This window comes from Dreissena polymorpha, chromosome 10 (assembly GCF_020536995.1).
Source record: "Dreissena polymorpha isolate Duluth1 chromosome 10, UMN_Dpol_1.0, whole genome shotgun sequence".
In the NCBI taxonomy this organism is placed as follows: Eukaryota; Metazoa; Mollusca; class Bivalvia; order Myida; family Dreissenidae; genus Dreissena; species Dreissena polymorpha.
In genome coordinates this window covers 4,493,298-4,515,193 of record NC_068364.1, presented here as the reverse complement: position 1 = coordinate 4,515,193, position 21,896 = coordinate 4,493,298, and the positions used below count along the sequence as shown (strand labels likewise).

The following is a 21,896-nucleotide window of genomic DNA, read 5'->3' as shown; positions in this document are numbered from 1 at the left end:
GATGCAAGGATATGAGTCGTGTTCTGAGAAAACTGGGTTTAATGCATGTGCAGTCCGCACAACCTAATAAGGGACGACACTTTCCTCTTTAATGGTATTTTTCGTTTAAAGGAAGTACCTTTTTACCAAAAATCTAGTTTAAGCGGAAAGTGTTGTCCATGATTAGCCTGTGCGAACTGCACAGGCTAATCTGGGACGACACTTTACTCACATGCATTATGCCCAGTTTTCTCAGAACACGACAAATATGATGTCTGCCTTGCGACTGAGAGACCCGGTTGCAATCCCCACTCTGGCTGCATACTCACCATCTTCCCAAAGGCACCAAGTACTGTTTCTTCCCAGGAAACATACTCAATAGTGCCTCTTTTTTCCTATGGCTTTCGCTTCCATTGAGCTATAGAATTTTTGTATATGTGTATGTACCTTCAAGACTCATCTGAAGTTCGAAGACTGTGTACTCACCAGCACTTTGAATCTCTTCCAGAATAGAAAACTGACCACAAGTCCTGAGAAGATTACCTGAAATAGAACAACAGAATATTTGTTATATAATTGTATTAATGTCATTAACATAATTAAATTTGCAGTGGATAAAAATGACAGAATATTTGTTATATAATTTCATTAATGCCATTCACATAATTAATATTTGAATTGGATAACAAGAGGCCCATGAGGGCCTGAATCGCTCTACTGGCTGGAATCAATAGGGCTCAAGCCCTTGATAGTATGAGCAATCTGAGTAAGTTTTAAATAAACAGACCCAAAATGGGAAATTTATCGCATAAACAAGAAAAAAATTAAAATTTAAGCTTCAAATGGCTCCTTTTCAACAATAAGTTGGACAAATTTTCTTCACTCTCAATGGGGTTCTGGCGCTTGATGATATAAAACATCCGTTGAAGTTTCAAAAGGATAGAACTTTATATGTAAACTAACAAGAAATGTGTTTGTCGAAACACTATGTCCCCTTCTGCGCCGCTTTGATTTTTTTTTTGACCTTTGACTTTGAAAGATGACCTTGACTTTTCACCACTCAAAATGTGCAGCTCCATGAGATACACATGCATGCAAAATATGAAGTTGCTATCTTCAATATTGCAAAAGTTATGGCAAAATGTTAAAGATTTTCATGTTTTTTCTCAAATTCAAGGTGAGATAATTTTGGACTTTTATTTTGCTCCTTTTCAAAAGGGTTTGACTCATCATTCAGATAAAGACACTGTGCAAGTTCGGATATGATTGGATGAAAACTGTGGACTTTATTGCGTAAACAAGCCTTATTTCACAATTTTCTCAAATTCAAGGGGAGACAATTATGGACTTTTTACTCTGATGTTACCCATTTCCAATAGGGTTCCAGTCCTCATTAATATAAAGACACTGAACAAGTTTGAAAAGAATCCGATGAAAACTGTGGACTTGATCGCATAAACAAGAAAAAGTCTGACGCACGCACGGACAACGGAAACCATGCCATGACATAAGCTCTTCAGGCCTTCGGCCAGTAGAGCTAAAAATTAATACTTTGGCCATGGTTGCCAAACCTTGTCCTTTCAATACTTCTTGTTCAGAGGATGTTTCGAGTTTTCTCAGAAAAACTAGGAGCCCGTTCAATTTAGTTTAAGAGACAAGGGCTAGCCTTAGGGATCTCTGCTCATTTCCATCCCTTAATTATTATTGAAAAATTAAACAAATATTAACTAGCATGTTTCAGGTTTTCATTAAGGAATTTTTATGAGTGCAATTTAATGATTTGCACTTTATACATCCTATAAGTAATGAATACTAAGTTTAAATTTTTTCCGAAATCGGATTGCCCTTTTTAGGGACACACCAACAGATACAAATGTAGAACAAGAGATGTGTTTGTCAGAAACAATGCCCCCTACTGCGCCACTTTGATACATGTTTTTTTACCTTTGACCTTAAAGGATGACCTTGACCTTTCACCACTCAAAATGTGCAGCTCCATGAGATACACATGCTTGAAAATATCAAGTTGCTATGTGAAGGGACATAGAAGTTATGAGCATTTTTTAAACCTAAACTCGAGACCTAAATGCAAAGTGTGATGGAAGGACAGATGGAGGGACGGTCTGATCACTTTATGCCCTCCTTTAGGGGCATAAAAAAATATTATTACAGAATGAAATGACGATGAGATCAAATGTATTTCAGATCACAACATACAGATTTCTTTGTCACAAAAAAATATGTGTGGCAGCTGTGATCTGAAACAACCACATTAAACCAAAATGCAAACACAACAAAATTAAAATCCCACAAAATTCAGTGTAACTAACAGTCGAGCATTTTAACTTGAAACTGTTGTATTTAAAAAAATAAAATTCCCAGGTACAACTTTTTCCCACATAAACCCCAAATATTTAAATTTCATCCTTTATCCCAAATTCTCCATATACAGATATTCAAATAACATCTTTGTATGAAAAACTTAAAAGCCGATCTAATTGTAAACTTGTTGAATGCTTTTTTCACAAATTATAATGTGTCAGTAGGTTTTGGCATGTTTTAAAGGGTATAAAATTATCACAGTCGGTGATGCGTTCAAATGCACCTGTCGCGTGGATGTAAGGTCATGTGATCACAATAATAAAACAGTTACTAGACTGAACCAATGCTCTGGTTTATGAATAAGACATGTGTGGGACAACATTAATAATTGTGTGGTTATCAAGATTGTTGTGCTTATAATGTATTTATACATACATACAAAAATGACAATTTTTTTAAATATTGAAAATGATGATTATGATGGTGATCAAATTGATGATGGTAAGGGTGATGTTGATGATCGACAGGTTATTTTCTTACATTTTGAGTATAATTGGGAATTTATGTTTCCATGTTTTCTTTTCTTCTTTGTGACCCGCCAAAAAACGGCCCTTTCCCCTCGGATTTTTTTTCCCCTCAGCAAGTAAATTTTCCCCAAGAATTCATTCCCCCCCCCCCAATTTTTTTTATAACCTTTAAATATATAAGTTAACCTGATCCTGTGTAGAAAATATAATAATATTGCATAATTAAATGATCTGTTGCCTTGAATTTTTTTTTAAAACAGTTAAATATTTTAAATTGATTATTTAAAACTTTCTTTATTTTCCCCAAAGGTGGCATTTTGCGCCATTTTTCCCCTCAAAATCGGTCGTTTTCGCGCGATTTTTTCCCCTCAAAAAAAGGCCAGGCCCTTTCCCCAAAATCAGATAAAAAACCCTGGTTTCATATTAAGTAAATCCGATTTCAGGTGTTAAACTTTTTCTGCTTTAAGATATCCAAATTTCAGGAAATGTATGACACAAACAAGTTTTCTTCTTGACACATCACTATGTCATGTGCTTAGTTGTGTAAAGTAAATTGTATCATACTTTCATAGATCTAGACTGGTATTTAACCCTTTCCATGCGGGAACCGGATGAGACGCCACAGAACGTGGCGTCTCATCAGGATCCAAACTGTTTGCTATTATGATAGTATTCTTTGAAGAAAATAGAAGAAAATGCTAATTTTAGAAATTCTGCAGACGACATTTTAGCAGACGACAAATTTCCCAGCCTGCAAAGGGTTAAAGTATCTATCAAAAACTTCAGTTGACAATTTGCATTTTCATAATATCAGTTATGTGCTCCTTTCCATTACCAACAATGATGATAAAGCAATACTTGCTTAAGAACTAACATTTATGACTGAAGGACTTGTGGATGATTGTAAAACCAGTTTGAAAAAAAATCAAGTTTTTTTTAAAGGTGTTTTCTCACCCAAACAAAATTGAGTAGTACTTACATTTAGGCAACATTGTGTTCCCTTTTGAATTCAATGTGAACAGTTTCACTGTTGTGCCTCTTTTTCTATGCAAAATAAGTTAATCGCCTGGTCAACAGACGCACAAATAAAGTCAAAATAATCCAAATCAAGGTATGGTCTAATCGTTATTTCAGCAGATATGGAACCTGATCATAAGTCCAATTTTTGGAACAAAAACATAAGATGGCATAACCATAATTTCTTTTTAGAATGGTAATTTGGTACTAAATTGTAAGTAAAATGTCTTGCTGACGACGCCACCTACTTTTTAAACGACAATTACGATTCTTTCCATAACCTAATAGAGTCGCTAACCCTTTACGGAATGACATCGGGTCTTAAACTAAACAAAAGTAAATGTACCGTGCTACGAGTAGGTAAATTAAAACAAAGTAATGTTCTATATAAAAAAGAAATGAAATTTAATTGGACATCCGATGAAGCCACAACGTTAGGAATTACTTTCACAAATAATGAAAAGGATACAGTTCTTAAAAACATACTACCTAAATTACAGAATTTTAAAAACTGCTTAAAATCATGGCATCATCGTAAACTTACACTAATCGGAAAAAACACAGTATTAAAAACGTTTGCACTTCCTAAATTAATATATGTATTAACAGTTCTCCCAAATCCACCAAATGATGTTATTAACGATATAAAATCAACAATATTTAATTTCATATGGGACGGTAAGCCTGATAAAATAAAAAGAACTCAGTTAATTCAATCTGTAGAAAATGGAGGTATCCAATTAACGAACATTGACTCATTCTTGAATGCAATCAAATGCAGCTGGGTTAAAAGATACCTAGATAATACCAATACGAGTAAATGGAAATTATTCTACCAGAAAATCCTAAAAAAATATGGTGACTCCTTACTCTTTGAATGTAACATCAGCAATACTATCTTACATGAAATTGCAAACGAAAACATATTTCTGTCTGATGTTCTATCAGCGTGGAGTGATGTCACTCATAACTTAGAAACCCAAACCAGTAGTAAAACAATTTTATGGAACAATAAAGACATAACTTCAAACAATAAGACGTTTTTCTATAAAGATTGGTTTGAACGAAGCATTAAATATGTCGACCAATTATATGACTACAGAATTAAGGATTTCTACTCTTTTGATAATATATGCTACATATACGGAATACCTTCAAATAATTTTCTGAAATACTACACACTAATCAAAAGCATACCCATACATATTAAATCTGAAATCAATACAAATAATACACCATGTACTCAAACAATATTTGTAGAAAACATACTTGGAAGAAAAAACAAAACAAATAAAATATTTTACAAACTACAAATTAAAAACCCTACGGAAAACTCCAAAATCCAAAATAAATGGAAAGTCCTTTTTGGAGAAAATGAACTTAATTGGAAACACATATTTACCATGCCATATAAAGCAACTATTGAAAGCACACTGAGAAATTTTCAATATAAATACATCCATAGAATTATAGCTACAAATAAATATCTCTATAAATGCAAATTATCTAACTCAAATCTGTGTGACTTCTGCAGTGAAAACATTGAAACTATAGAACATCTTTTTTGGGAGTGCAAACACATCCAGCCTATTTGGAATCAATTAACATCCTTTCTTGAACAACAGCAACTAAACGTTAAACTATCTTTCTTAAATGTAAGTTTCGGAATTAACTCATTGAAATCAATAGACGGTAATAATATTGTGAATTTTATGGTTATATTGATGAAATATTTTATCTTAAACATGAAGTACAAAAAACAAGTACCAAATTTTAATTGTTTTGTCCATAGTCTTAAACTAAAAATCCAGATTGAGAAAGAAATAGCCCTCAGTAATGACACATTACAAATCTTTGAACAAAAATGGAATCGGATTAAATTCTCATAATGTTTTGTCCACTTATATACATTTTCACTCTGATGTTAGTTTATCTTTCTAAAATAGTTTTGTTTATGTCTATATATATATAGTTTTTCAATCTGACAAGATCATTGTGAAGAAACAACAAAACACACAAATACAGTATGCTTTCTTCCGACTTTTTACAACTCATCATTTTTCATAACTATTCCTCTGTTGTTCTTTTCTTTTCTCTCTAAAAAAAAATAATAATATATATATATATATATATGTATATATATATGTGTATATATATATATATATATATATATATATATATATATATATATATCTATATATATATATATATATATATATATATATATCTATATATATGAGCATATCTTGTATAACATGTCTGAACTGTATTGCTTTAAACAATCACTGTGTTGTGTGACCATATACATGTTTACATTATATGTATGATATTGAATAAAAAAAAAAAAAAAAACAATTTGCATTTTCATAATATCAGTTATGTGCTCCTTTCCATTACCAACAATGATGATAAAGCAATACTTGCTTAAGAACTAACATTTATGACTGAAGGACTTGTGGATGATTGTAAAACCAGTTTGAAAAAAAATCAAGTTTTTTTTAAAGGTGTTTTCTCACCCAAACAAAATTGAGTAGTACTTACATTTAGGCAACATTGTGTTCCCTTTTGAATTCAATGTGAACAGTTTCACTGTTGTGCCTCTTTTTCTATGCAAAATAAGTTAATCGCCTGGTCAACAGACGCACAAATAAAGTCAAAATAATCCAAATCAAGGTATGGTCTAATCGTTATTTCAGCAGATATGGAACCTGATCATAAGTCCAATTTTTGGAACAAAAACATAAGATGGCATAACCATAATTTCTTTTTAGAATGGTAATTTGGTACTAAATTGTAAGTAAAATGTCTTGCAATGAATATTGCAGAATATAAGCTATAAAATGAATAAAAAATAAACATGTGTAATGAATTGGTGATGATGATGTTGTTGACGGTAGTTGTAAGCTCATGAATGTGATGATGATGAAAGTGGTGATGCCAATCATGATGATGATTGTAATGATGATGATGTTAATAATTATGCTAATGTTTATGCTTTTGATTATAATAATCAAGATTGAGAATGAAAATAATTATTATGGTGATGACAGTATGGTAAAGAGGATGGTGATGATGGATGAAGTTTTACAAACCAAATATTGGGGGGTATAAAAGAACACAATAGTTTGCTTGTTGAATGGCTTGCTGGTAAAGTTTACATCCTTTTCAATAGTTTTGAAATAGGCCATGCATGAAAACACAGCTGTCGTGTGGCTGGTATATCATGTGACAGATATCAGATGATTCCGCTGACATTGGTGCAAAAATGTCACATGGTACAAGTGTGTAAAAAATACAAAATTTATTTTTCAGTGACAGGGCTTTATATTTGCACTTCATTTCTAACCTGCCCAAACCACAACTAATGCAATAATGATTATGATGATGGAGGTGTTGCTGCTGCTGATAATGACAATCCTCATCACCACCACTATCATCATCAATTTCATCATCCTTATCAATTCATCTGCATTACCAATATATCATTATCATCATTATCTTCATCATCAGCAGCAGCAGCGATGGCTTAATGGAATTGTTAAAAGCTACTGTTTGTGGATTTAACTGTTTGAGTAAGTCACATGCCACATTTGCTAGTTGCAAAATAAAGTTAAATTTGAGCCCTAGAATAAATAACATTGCCACCTTTTGTTACCATGGCATGTGCCTGACACCAGCCAACCACACAAAACTGTTTACATGCAACCTGCCTAACCTGTCAGCATCAGTATCATGTTTTATACACTTGTTGATGTTTTATTGAAACTGGTGAATCATGTTTATCATTTGTCAGTGCAGAATTGCTTTATCTAATCTAACAGTTAACTGATTCATGAGCACTGAATTCCCTGCTTTAGATTTAAACTGTTTTACATGTTTTTGTGTTTAATGAATTCAGTATTTGATTTATTTTCCACTTGTAATATAGAAAATCACACTCATATCGGTCACAATCAATTCATCCCTCTCATTATTTTTTAATCATCAGCAGAATTTCTATTAATCATTTCATCACCATTATCAACTTATAATCATCGGTAACAAAAGTTAATTATAAGAAATATTGTTGATTATGATGGTGTTAAAGCTGATCATGATCACAAATATGGTAAAAACAAGAGATGTGTTTGTCAGAAACACAATGCCCCCTATTGCACCGCTTTGGAATAAAAATGTTAATTTCAATATATCATTTGGCAGGTTTAGAAATTATCTCCCTTTTAAAGCTTATTGCTTCCCTTGAATCGTATTCTTTAACTTTTGACCTTGAAGGATGACCTTGACGTTTCACCACTCAAAATGTGCAGCTCCATGAGATACACATGTATGCCAAATATCAAGTTGCTATGTTCAATATTGCAAAAGTTATGGCCAATGTTAAAGTTTTTGGACGGACGGACGAAAAGACAGTTCAAATGCTATATGCCACCATACTGGCGGCATAATAAAATGTGATGACAGTGCTGATTATTAAAATGACACTGGCGATGATGAGGAAGATGTTATGTTGATGACCATGAAGCTACTGCTGATATTGTTGTTGATGGTGATGATGATAATAATGGAGTAACTGCTGATAATGTACATGTAGCTTCTGCTGCTGATGCAAATTGAAATGATAACACAACAAATACAGTACAATGGCCACATCTAATATGAAGCATTAAAGCAAACATTGCGTGTGCGTGCCCAACTTGTGCCAGACACACGAGTACAAAATGTACATCAATTTGCACGACAAGCGAAGCGTGCAAGATTTGTACCAAATAATATTCACATAAACTTTTACATCTAACATTCTGAAATGCTGTGATAAGAAATACACCAGGTTTTGTATTACTTTTATGGCCTCTGGGTAGACTAAACAAATCAGCAGATAAAATGATGGCAAGTGAAGTTAACTTATATTTTGTAAATAAAGCTAATTCATGTGTGTACTGCTATCTTGTTAAAAATTCTACAATCTTAACAGAGAACCTGAGGCAAAACTTAAAATAATAATAAACAAGAGATGTGTTTGTCAGAAGCACAATGCCTCCTTCTGTGCCGCTTTGAAGCCATATATTTGACCTTTGACCTTGAAGGATGACCTTGACATTGACCTTTCATCACTCAAAATGTGCAGCTCCATGAGATACACGTGCATGCCAAACATCAAGTTACTATCTGAAGCGACATAGAAGTTATGAGCATTTTTCGAAACCTATATGCGAAACCTAAATCAATGCAAAGTGTGGCGGAAAGACAGACAGAAGGACGAATGGTCCGATCACTATATGCCCTCCTTCGGGGGCATACAAATATTCATACTGACTGTTAAATGTTTGACCAACCCAATCAAAGTTCAAAATGTAACATTTGTAACCTTAAGAATGTATCAGTTTATCTTGAAAACAAGAAACCGTCGAAGACGGGTGATGCTCCCCAAAGGTTTTTTGTTATCACAATATTGCACTATATATTCAGATAAAAGGAAAAGGGCTTGAGGGCACAGTAGTTGGGGGGACAAGAATTTTTTTATAGAAAATTTCAAAGGGCAATAACTCTGTGAAAAATCATCCGACCAGAACCCGCTGATAATATGCACATCTCCTCTTGGTAGTGAAGCTTCCCATAAAGTTTCATCAAATTCCGGTAATTAGTTGCTGAGAAATAGCCCGGACAAGAATTGCACTATATCATACAGTTAATGAAATTATTTTAATTTCAAAGGGCCAATACTCTGTGAAAAATCATCCGACCAGAACCGGCTGATAATATGCACATCTCCTCTTGGTAGTGAAGCTTTCCATAAAGTTCCATTAAATTCCGGTCATTAATTGCTGAGAAATAGCCTGAACAAAAATTGTGCACGGACAGACGGACACACGGATGGACAAACGAAGCGACGACTATATGCTCCCCCCAAAAAAACTTTTTTTTAGGGGAGCATAAAAAAACAACACAAGAAACCTTAGAGCCCACATGTAGTTTAATACATATGTCTACTTGTTGCATTGGAATTGAAACTGAAAATCAACTTGCACCCAAACCTTAACCACACTTTACTAAGAACAAAAGGAGGCATATTCATGCTGATCTAAGTTTAGGGACTTTGTCATTGAGACCATTTATAGAGACTTAGTTACTGATGAGCAGCAAACAGCATAAAACCTGAACAGACTGCGAGTTACTCGCAGGCTGTACTGGTTATAATGCTGTTTGCACAAAGCCATTTTCAATTTGCTTCTGAGTGGAAAAAGGTTAAATTATGTGAAGTTTATTTCAATATCTGTAAAATACAGAGATCTGGAGTTGTTGCTTACAAACTATAATCTGAATTTTAAAAGTAAACAAGAGCTGTGTTTGTGAAAGTACAATGCCCCCTACTGCGCCGCCTTGAAGCAATATATTTTACCTTTGACCTTGAAGGATGACCTTGACCTTTCACCACTCAAAATGTGCAGCTCCATGAGATACACATGCATGCCAAATATCAAGTTGCTATCTTCAATATTGCAAAAGTTATTACCAAGGTTCAAGTTTTGGGACGGACTCACAGACTGACAGTTCAACTGCTATATGCCCCCCTACCGGGGGCAGTGATAAGCAGAAGTTGCGCGTTAACTTTTAACCAGAGAATAACCCAGACAGCAAAGCGGGCAAATGGGCAAACTGCTCAAACTACAATGCCGCTGCTGCTAGTTGGAATGCTGATAAAGACAAGAGCACCACCTTGCGGGTGCAGACCGCTCATCTATTTTCTTTTTAAAGGTGAAGGGACTCTCCATTTTCAATCACAAAGGAGGGAGGGGTGGAGTTAAGAGGGGTGTATAGTGTTGGGTTGTGGACATTTATTACATTATCTTCCAAAAAAGCGAAAAAAAAAAAGAAAAAACAAATCGGGGGCAGGGGGGGGGGGGGGGGGGGGGGGAAGGGCGATGGGGGGGGGGGGATTTTTTGGGTTCGATGGTTGGACGGTATTTCAAACATAACCGTTTAAAAAAAAAATTGGGGGGGGTGGGGTATAGTGTGAGGGTGTGGTGGTAATTTGTGAGATGATCTTAAGAAAAAATAAAAAAAAATAAAAAATTAAAAAAAAAAATTGGGTGGGGGTGGGGGGGGGGGTAGGGGGGGTATAGTGTGAGGGTGTGGTGGTCATTTGTGAGATGATCTTAAAAAAAAAAAAAAAAAATAGGGGGGGGGGGAGGGGGAGGTGGGGGGGGAGGAGGGGAGGGGGGGAGGGCACGGGGGACGGTTTGGGTGGAGTCTATTGTGGTATGTCAGGTAAGAGTAGTTTCGTCAAAGTATCAATCAAATCTAATCATAAATAAAGAAGTTATGGCAATTTTAGCAAAATTTAATAATTTGACCTTGAGAGTCAAGGTCATTCAAAGGTCAAGGTAAAATTCAACTTGCCAGGTACAGTAACCTCATGATAGCATGAAAGTATTTGAAGTTTGAAAGCAATAGCCTTGATACTTAAGAAGTAAAGTGGATTGAAACACAAAATTTAACCATATATTAAAAGTTACTAAGTCAAAAAAGGGCCATAATTCCGTAACAATGACAACCAGAGTTATGCAACTTGTCCTTTTACTGTACCCTTATGATAGTTTTTGAGTGTTCAAAGTATGAAAGCAATATCTATGATACTTTAGGGGTAAAGTGGACCAAAACATAAATCTTAACCAAATTTTCAATTTTCTAAGTATAAAAAGGGCACATAATTCCGTCTAAATGCCAGTCAGAGTTACATAACTTTGCCTGCACGGTCCCCTTATGATAGTTAATAAGTGTTGCAAGTATGAAAGCAATAGCTTTGATACTGTAGGAATAAAGTGGACCTAAACACAAAACTTAATCAAATTTTCAATTTTCTAAGTATAAAAAGGGCACATAATTCTGTCAAAATGCCAGTCAGAGTTACATTACTTTGCCTGCACAGTCCCCTTATGAAAGTTAGTAAGTGTTGCAAGTATGAAAGCAATAGCTTTGATGCTTAAGGAATAAAATGGACCTAAACACAAAACTTAACCAAAATTTTCAATTTTCTAAGTATAAAAAGGGCACATAATTCTGTCAAAATGCATGCCAGAGTTACATTACTTTGCCTGCACAGTCCCCTCATGATAGTAAGTAAGTGTAACATGTTTGAATGCAATAGCATTGATACTCACTGAGCAAAGTGGACCTAAACGCAAAACTTAACCAAAATTTTCAATTTTCTAAGTATAAAAAGGGCACATAATTCTGTCAAAATGCACGCCAGAGTTATCTAACTTTGCCTGCCCAGTCCCCTCATGATAGTAAGTAAGTGTACCAAGTTTGAATGCAATAGCATTGATACTTTCTGAGAAAAGTGGACCTAAACGCAAAACTTAACCGGACACCAACGCCAACGCCGACGCCAAGGTGATGACAATAGCTCATAATTTTTTTTCAAAAAATAGATGAGCTAAAAATAATGACGTTCTTGCTGATGCTTCTGATGCCTATGAGATAACACTTATACATGTACTGATTATATTGTCACTTACACCATGAAAATGCCTTTTAAACCAATTATCATGCCATTTATCCTTATAAATATAATGCAAATCATACTGATGATTATGGGTATTTGTGATAAAAATGAACAGGTTCTAACCCAACCAAGGTCATCAGGTGCACGCAACTAAATTCATACTGTAAACAAATACTTTTATCAGTTGGATATCATTAAATATCAAAATATCAGATACAACAAACACCAAATGGTTTACTAAGATAACCTTCACCATTACATAGACCACATCTATATAAATTGTTCTTTATCAAACTATAAACTAATTTTGAGCTATACGAGTCAATCTTGTAATCAAGTATAGCGTACTTCTCAATGTTAACATTTTCGCAATCTTTCTCTTTGATTATTTCCCAGGGCTAAAAAATGTATAGTATTAAACGTGGATGCAAAGTCAATCAGTTATCAAATTAAATTACAGTTTGATACTTTAACAAAAAATAAACTAAAGGCCTTTCATGATTACATTGAAAACAAAAGGCACAGAAACTTGTTATTTCATTCAGCAATAGGTTACTACAAGTAGGAACCGATTTTACCTTGATTTACTACCAAACAAAGGGTTATTAAAATTTATATTTCCCAAAAATTTAATCCATTTATTAAAATGTTGCACCAGAGCTGCATTTTGACCTCATTAAAAGATGTTATGTTCTGGAAAGCCTTAAAAACATTTAGGCACACAAAAAACCCAGGGCTCTGAAAAATAACGTTCTTTTTTTTCTTCTCCATTTTAATTATTTTGTTGCCTTAAGCCACCACTGACAAACTGAATGAAATGCTTCTCTTCAATGTCCCATGGTAACCAAAGTGACATGAGTTTCCATGGCAACAAATCTTTTGTTAACCACAACCAAAGGGGCTTTGAAATTTGAGAGGCTGAGATTTCCGCTAAAAAAAACACATGCACCCAAAATTGTACATTAGCAATTTTTGTTTGGTATTGGAAAATTATGAAAATGAGGCAATGGTGGGATGCCTTGATAATAATAATGGTGATGATGATCATGCTATAATTATGATTGCTGTGATTGTGAGAACAATGGGGGTGATCAGGGCTTTTCATCAGGAAATTGGGAAAAGGCCCTAGCCTTTCAAATTGGGAATTTCATGCGCGATAACTGCTCATTTTAGGAAGACCGTGTTTTTAAAAGTTTTTGAAACAGGATATTTTTCATTTTGCAGAAGTATTAAAAAACACATTGTGGTGCATTCTAAATGATATTATAGCTCATTGCTCTTAATTCGGGAGATGCCCAATTTTTCTTTTTTACATTTTGGGAAATTCCTCTATCAATTTTGGAAAAAATTACCTTATTTTCAATTGGGAATGGGCCGAAATTCGAATTTCGGCCCCTGTTATGTAAGGGTGAAAAGCCCTGGCGATGATAATGATCATGATGATCACAATAATAAAGGCACTATGACAATGACACTTCTGTTGGTAATAATGAGTGCGATTTTGGCACTAACGCAATAGGTTTTTGATGTTGACATTATGTTCTTTGTTTGGTATTGTTTTTGGTCTCAAAAATGAAACACCATGAATGTTATAACACTTGTGTTCAAAAAGATTATACAACTTTAAGAGTTTCTCATTTTCAAATATTCCACACAAAAATAAGGTCAAAATTGAAAAAGAAATTAAATATTTCCTCAACACTAAGCAGTGATTTACATCTCTGCCACAAACAATTACAAAACTTCACATTTAACTGAAGCATTTTCTGAGAAAATTTGCAATCTGGTTTTCTCACAGTTACTGAAAAATACACACAGACCTAATAACAATCTTTGGAATGTCTATTACAAAGATATAAACAAGGTTAGGACTCAAGTATTTGTATTGGGTAATTAACGATGAGTTATTTCTGCAGGTGATGTTTATCCTGTTTGTATTAATGAAGGTAAAAGTCTAAAGTCTGTATTTAAACCTCCAAATTAATTCATATAACTAGTATAACAACCCAAATAAATTATTATTACAACAATAAATACACACTTTTTGCCAAAATTATCAACTTTTAAAAATTGGAAAACCTACCATTTCACTTTTATTATATATAAGTTATTTTTATAGTGCTATATTTCAAGACACCAATTTTCAATTTCATCTGGAAAGGAATGCAGAACAACTAAATCCACCACAAATTTAGGAAATCTAGGCCTGAGTCACACTTCCCCCCAACCCTCTGTGCTGACTACAGACAATGGCAGTGTGCTAGCAAAGTGTCATCCAACAGCAATAAGCATCTATCTGTGTTCTGAGAACAGATGCAGTTAGGGTCTCCTAGCCGTCATCCTTGTTTATATTTCCTGGCATTTACCGTGGGAAAATAGTTCTCAGATGGAATACAGTCTGCATGGCGGTAATTAAAAAAGCAAGTAGTCTGGCTCCTACAGGTACATGTATTGGTTTGTTGGAGTATAAGAGAACTGTGCTGTTTTCATGATGTACATCATATTGTTCTTTATTGTGTTTTAGTGATCTTCAAGAGCAATCTGACAAATATTTATTTGAAACATTTAATTCCTAAGAAGTGATTTTGTGTTTATTTCCAAAAAAGTAAGACTATTTTTTTTTTAAATACTTTATTGGGGAATGGCGAATGGGACACTTACTTCAACACAATCATTTCTAATGTCACTGCTTGCTCAAGGGCACACACATTGTAATCATGAATGTGTGGATATTAATACATTACCCATGTGTCTTGTACATGTACCTCTACACTGAATGATGATGAAATGTTTTATCTTTTGTTTTAATTAAAATGCTTGAGAAATATGGAAGCAATTCTCCACTAACTCATACAATTCATGTAACATTTTTATGCTGACAGAGTTAGTAACTCCAAATATACTCCCTTCCTGCAAAGATATAAAGCACCTAATTGCCAGTAGTTGGTGCATCTTTTATCTACATGTATTAACTCACCAATCCGCAAGGTATATACAGGGGCATCAACTCTGTATGCTCCTTGGACGTTGTAATTCCCCCAATATTCATGTTCAGCCCCAGCGAAACCAGTCCCAAAACAATCAAGATCACTCCAAGCACCAGGAAAATCCCCACACGCCCGGAACATCCTATTCGCCCAATGCACATTTTGTCGTCAGATTTTACGGGTTTTATTGGCGGCAGAGGTCGAAGGTTAAATTTCGTAGCAGCAAAATTAGGGCTGAATATGGGATACACAGCTTTTGAAGGGTCCTTGGTCATGGTTTCTCATTTTGATGCCACAAATATTTTTCAGAGCACCTGAAGGGTTATATTCCACTCTAAAATTGTGTCCATCAAAACAGCAGCACCGTCTGAAAAAAAAATTGTAAAGTAAACATGGCATTAGATTTTTTCGCAGACAACTCATTTTGTGGGTGTGGTGGCATAGGGAAAATGAATATATCTGCCAAGCAATTAGGAGGTAGGTCCGCTCCCCAATAGAGGAGCTCCAAAAGGGTCTTCTCTTGATAAACAAAGTACAGGTTCTACCCTGGAAAAGAACTCTCATGTCTCAATAAATGTCTTCTGGCTTTATGATAACTAATATAAATAGGGTTTTTACTAGACTTAAAATGTTGTTGTAGATCTTGCAAAAAAAGGAAACAACTGATTGATATGTAAATTAAACAAGATGTATTTAGCGGCAGTTGTGTTTTTTTGAAAACACATTTAAGTCACAAACAATTATACATGTAATCAAATTTATACCTATTACTATATTTTAACTATCTTAATTTTTACCTACCAGTACTTCCATTTAAAATATTGACACGTTGAAAGAAATTCCATAAGTTATCGGTTTTTATCACAAGCATAAAAAACAATCAATATTTCCATTCCAACCATTAAGAACACACATTCAACTAATTTTGTTTTTTAAACTCAGATATTATCCAACAAAATTTTGTCACAGAACATTAGGCCATATTTTAAATGTTTTCTAGCATGTTTATTTTTTTTAAGAGCTTTACATACACCAGTCCTAGACAACTTGTGAATAAGGCCAAAATAAGATTATTATCAGTTTCCAGAAACATTCTTACACATAATACAGTGAAACTTGTCTGAACCAACGAATAGAAAACCGAATCCCTGACAACCAAATGGCTTTGTAGGTCCTTATTGCTTCCTTCTCATTTCAAATATAATCTAGAAATGGCATGTCCGCGGCGTTTCCCTATGCCGAAACTTTTGACCCAGGGGTCAGATCAAAATTCCAAAAAGGATTCAGAGTGTGGGGATAAAAATCTTGTAAAACAGAACTCGGTCATTAAAGAAAATCTGTCCAAATGGCATTTAAAAAAACAAGACAACTCGAAAATATGCCCCATCCTGAATCTGTCTAGTTTAGACAGGTTTCATTTTATTATGAAATGCATATGATTTCAATTCCATACATGTACACTCACGGTCTTTCTATGCATTATGATATTTTTACTTGTTTGTGGTTAATCTGTAAACAAACAATGAAGCATAGCAATATAACCATGGTTAATATAAAAATAGCTGTTATAAATATGTGTTCATCAAAATAACATATTTACAGATAAAAAATTATCAAACCAAAAAATTAAATATGACATATGACATGACAATTTATAAATATATTTGACATTTTGATTTATTATTTTAGTTCTAAAATATTTTGTGTGATGTTTGTACAGTTTACTTTTGCAATATAATTTTTTTAACATTATTCTGTTTGGTATCTAACTTCAGTTCACATTATTGTTTGAATTGATACAGGTACCAACATTGGTTCTTTCTCGTGTCCTAAAGCAAAACCACATGCTCCTAAATGATGCTATAGTCTGGCACCAGGCTTTGGTTTACATGAAACTGTAATGTCTCTCCATGTAAATTGGGTACTGAAAATGTGTTGTGTTACCAATCATATAACTGCATAAGTTGCAGTTAAATTTAATTAGTTTATAATCATTTTTCTAAATCTGAATTAAAGTAATATTAAATTTTTGAATAAAATAGAACAATATCTGTAAAAGATTCATCGCTAAGAAAAGTGGACTAAGACGGTAACTGCTGAATCAACACAACTTTTTAATGTTTGCTTTTTTTGGACAGTTTTTATAACAATGGAATATTTAACACTTACAAGGATGTGAAATGATGTTAAAATTTGTATTGTAAAATGCATGGACTTCCAAAACAGTTTTTATTCCAATTTGGGCGTCAATTAATTCTGAGTTGTCTGAAATTCTGAAATTATTATTAAACTTATAATGTTCTGGCAATGTTACACATGAGGTGCGTCAAATGTCTCACTGTTCATTAAAACCAAGGGACATTTTCTATATCGATTGAGACACGATCTATTTAGTACCCTTAAAATTCATGTTTCAACAAATAAGTAACTTTGTTGAGGTTACTACGCATAGGGCACAGAACACACCTCTAGTATGATCTTAATGCTGCAAAGAGCATGCAACGCAACATTATGATTATTTCAATGTAGTTTTGTTCCATTTCATCAATGGTCATAAAATGTCTTAAATAATGCAAGACATAGACATAAAACAGGTTGAACCATGTTTTTAGCATGGTTTTTCAAAGCGATTTTCCTCAGATAGATGAGTTTCCAGTTCATTTATTAGTTCTTATTAAGGAATGGCATTAAAACATGAAATGCTGCTGCAGGAAACTGTTGGAGGTAACCACACATACAAATCCACTATTTATTCTACTGTGGACAAAAAGAAAAAGTGGCATAATTTAACAAATACCTGGTCTGAGTCAAAATCCCTTTCTTTAGAGTAAAATACACAGTGAGGTCATTATGTATTAATTTAAAGTAAGGGCAAGATTCCCATAGTACTCAGGCTAGGCCTAAATTGAAGGGCGCACCACCCTGCCCTGCCCTTCATAGCCCCCCCCCCCCAGATACCCTTTAAAAAAAAGAAAAAATTCTGCATATGATAATTAATGAATCTCGTAATACATTGTAATTAATTTATTCCTCATTATAGACATTAAATTTGAATGGTTTAATAATAATGGGAATAATATATTCTAACAATTATTAATAACATATAATTAACATGCAACAGGAAGCATTACAGAAATGCCTTCACGCTAGAAAGTGCCCTTTTGACAAAAAACTGCGTGTCGAAAATGCCCTTTTGACAAAAACGCCCCCTGCCATTTTCAAATCCTAGCTCGAGCACTGTTCCCATAATAACTAAAGGGGAGTTTATACCACACAATTGATGAACTACATGTTTTAAAATGTTAAAACTCACAAAGGGCCATTATTCTGTAAAAATTAATCACAGTAAAAATTCTTTCAATGACCATTACCTACACATCAAAGCCATTCAAATGAGAAAGTCCGAGAAAGATCCACCTGCATGGTCAGAGCTCCAGATAAGGGTTGTATTTTCGTAATTACGAATTATTTTCAAGTTAGTTACGTATTTATTTTAAAATCTTGTCGTACCATTAAGCATACTTGCCATAAATTTTCAGACCAATTCCGGGACATTGAGCTCAATTTTCCGGGACTTTTGCCGATTTTCCGGGACATGTATACATATAGCGATATATATATATATAGACATATATGCATGTATGGCACGCATTTTTTTTTTCACATCGTAAATTGAGTACATTACTAATAAATTTGTTGTTAGCATCTAAATCGATCTTATGCATTGTTGATTATCACAGGCATTTCATTAATCTTTTCTAAGTGTATGATCTCCATCCTTAATTCGATCTTTTTTTGCCATGTTTGCCGAGTCACAATTTATTTTCATTGAAATGATGTAAGCGGCAGGTGCGCCTAGCAACGTTAAATCGCATTATATATCTGCCTAATAGGCGATTCGCATTTTGTTTAATTAGTATACTTTATAATAATTGGTTCAATAATTAATTATCTTAAAGACGATAAAGTTACACTTTTTTTAAATAAATTTAATATCGCGTACAAATAAATGTGTTCATATAGATCTACAAACTGTAACTGAACTATGCATGAAATGCACAATTTCCACGAGGACATCATCAATGTTTTCATCAAAAGTCTCCAAAATAACGGTCCACGATTTTATCGTGGAGGAGTACACAATACGTACCGATTAGTGTGACATATCAAAGCCACTGAAACTATAGATTGATAGTGGCACGGGGTTATTCATGCATGACTAATTCACAACCGCAAGAATCTTTCCCTTACACAGAGGGAAATTATAACGTAGTAACAATTAACAACCACATTAAACAATGCCGCCTTTTTGCTTTGACTGCGAACGTGAGACAATCGATATGATAACAGGACCCCTGTTAATTGATTGATTTTGACACGTAGCGTAGTCACCTATTTGGGTAGGCATTGCCGTGGAGACGCTGCGGATTAGTGGGAACACGGACTCGAGGTGCAGTTAAGCATAAGGTACATGTATATATGGATTTTGTAAAATCCGGGACATTTGACAGATTTTCGGGACTGCGGGACACGTCCTTCATTTCCGGGACAATCCCGGACAATCCGGGACGTATGCCATAAAGAATTACAAAATCAAGTTACGAATATTATTTTTACATCGGTTCATATCGATTTTTATTGAGTTTTTTTCGCGTATTAAAGATCTTTTTCGGTGCTTATATAAAATGGTTATCGGGTTTGTTTAACAAAGCGCATTTTTTCCAATAAAAGCGGCGTGCACAGTCTATCTGTCAAAAAACAATGGCGACAATGAAGGTATTTGAAAAATAAAATTGTATAATACTGAATAGACACTGTTGAACTCGTATAAATAAAGTTGCTAGTATGTTTATTATGATTTTTTGCTTGAAAATAACCATTATTATTTATTTTTAGGTCATTTAAAAAAGCTAAGAATTATTTTCCAAAACTTAGTTGTAACGTTAAGAATAAAATTTCAGAGTTAAGAATTCTTTTTGAAAATCTGGTAGTAACATTAAGAATTTCACAAAACCTTATCTGGAGCTCTGATGGTACCATTATTATTTTTTTTAGATAAATATTTATTGACATTTAATATGCAGATAAGTTGTATGCCATATGAATTCAATTCAAAAACATGTTTACCTCAGCATGCCAAATTTATTATTGACAACAAGACACCATCCATGGGTATTTTCTTCATTATCATCATCTTCAGCAGCAACACCAATCAATGCCATTCCAACAGAAATTACAATCTCTTTTAAATAAATAAGTGAATCATGACCGATGAAAGAAGAAAACATACACTTGACATGTCAGATATAATAACTCGTAAATTAAATATCCCGCATTGTTTCAAAGAGCGTTCAACTACACCGATTTTATCAATTAACTTGCTTTTTAAGAAGTGCGTCGGCAAGATAATATTTTGCAAACAAACAAAATAAATTCATACCTGTATATAGAATTTCCTTTGACAATATATAATCGCCGCTTAATCTGATGAATATCTACACATTGCGTAAAAGGCACGAATTCTTTGCATAAGTTTATCAGCTCTTGGCTTTTGTTCCCATCATCTTTATACGCTTGATCGTATTTCAAGCGCTGACTGACTCAGATGAATTTCCCGCGAAAAATAAATTAAGCTCGTACGAGTTACTTCCCTTACTAAAATACTCCTACTAGCATGTCTATACGGAAACCGGATAGTGCGATATATCGCGCAAAATATCGTGCGTCGCCGCGACTGTCGCGAAAAATATCGTACGTCGCCGCGACTGTCGCGAAAAATATCGAGTATCGCTTCGTGTGTCTAGTGTCGCGGTCTGAAATTAGACCGCAATACACGAGATTCCGATAACATGGGCGATATTTGAACAATAAAATATCGTGGGTGGCCGCGACTGTCGCGCAAAATATCGTGCGTCCCTTGAAGCGATTCACGATATTTTTCGCGACAGTCGCGGCCACGCAAGATATTTTTCGCGACAGTCGCGGCGACGCACGATAGTTTGCGCGACAGTCGCGGCGACGCACGATGTATTAAACACGATACTAGTATATCGCATTTTGGGCTACCTACACAAGGGCGATATATCGTGTTAAATTTATCGTGCGTCCCGCGACTGTCGCGCAAAATATCGTGCTTCGCCGCGACTGTCGCGAAAAATATCGTGCGTCGCCGCGACTGTAGCGAAAAATATCGTGTATCGCTTCGTGTGTCTAGCGTCGCCCTTGATAAAAGAAGGGCGAGATTATTGAAGGCACTATCCGGATTCCGTAAGTATCGGCCCTCTTAATGAATGCATACGAATTTTCGAAGTGAATAAATACAAAAACACGCGCGTGTTATATTTCAATCTATAGTTGATAAAGCTACTGTAAATTCATAAACAAACTAACATAAGTGTGTGTTACGTAATTAAAACTCATAGCAGCAGCACCCTGGAATAAACACGACCTTCTTTCCAACGAACACCGGAAATCATGAGAATGATCGTCGTAATAGTCATGGATAACCATCAAATAAATTACAACTTCTAAACATTGAAAAAACATTAACTTTCCGGC

At 34.3% G+C, this 21,896-nt stretch overlaps 1 protein-coding gene across 2 annotated transcripts in view; it reads right to left on the bottom strand.

Annotated features, from left to right (window-relative positions):
- Positions 1–20,923, bottom strand: part of LOC127848484 (uncharacterized) — a 44,689-nt gene extending 23,766 nt beyond the window's left edge. Inside the window, exons 1-3 of one of the 2 annotated variants that reach the window (XM_052380970.1) lie at positions 20,779–20,923; positions 15,329–15,705; positions 466–522 (exon numbers count right to left, since the gene is read on the bottom strand). In XM_052380970.1, coding sequence (XP_052236930.1) covers positions 466–522; positions 15,329–15,613 — 342 coding nt within the window. In that variant the 5' untranslated portion in view covers positions 15,614–15,705; positions 20,779–20,923. Of the gene's footprint in view, positions 1–465; positions 523–15,328; positions 15,706–16,139; positions 16,327–20,778 lie in introns of those variants that run through there. The other variant, XM_052380969.1, reaches the window with a different exon arrangement.
- Positions 20,924–21,896: the final 973 nt, after the last annotated feature.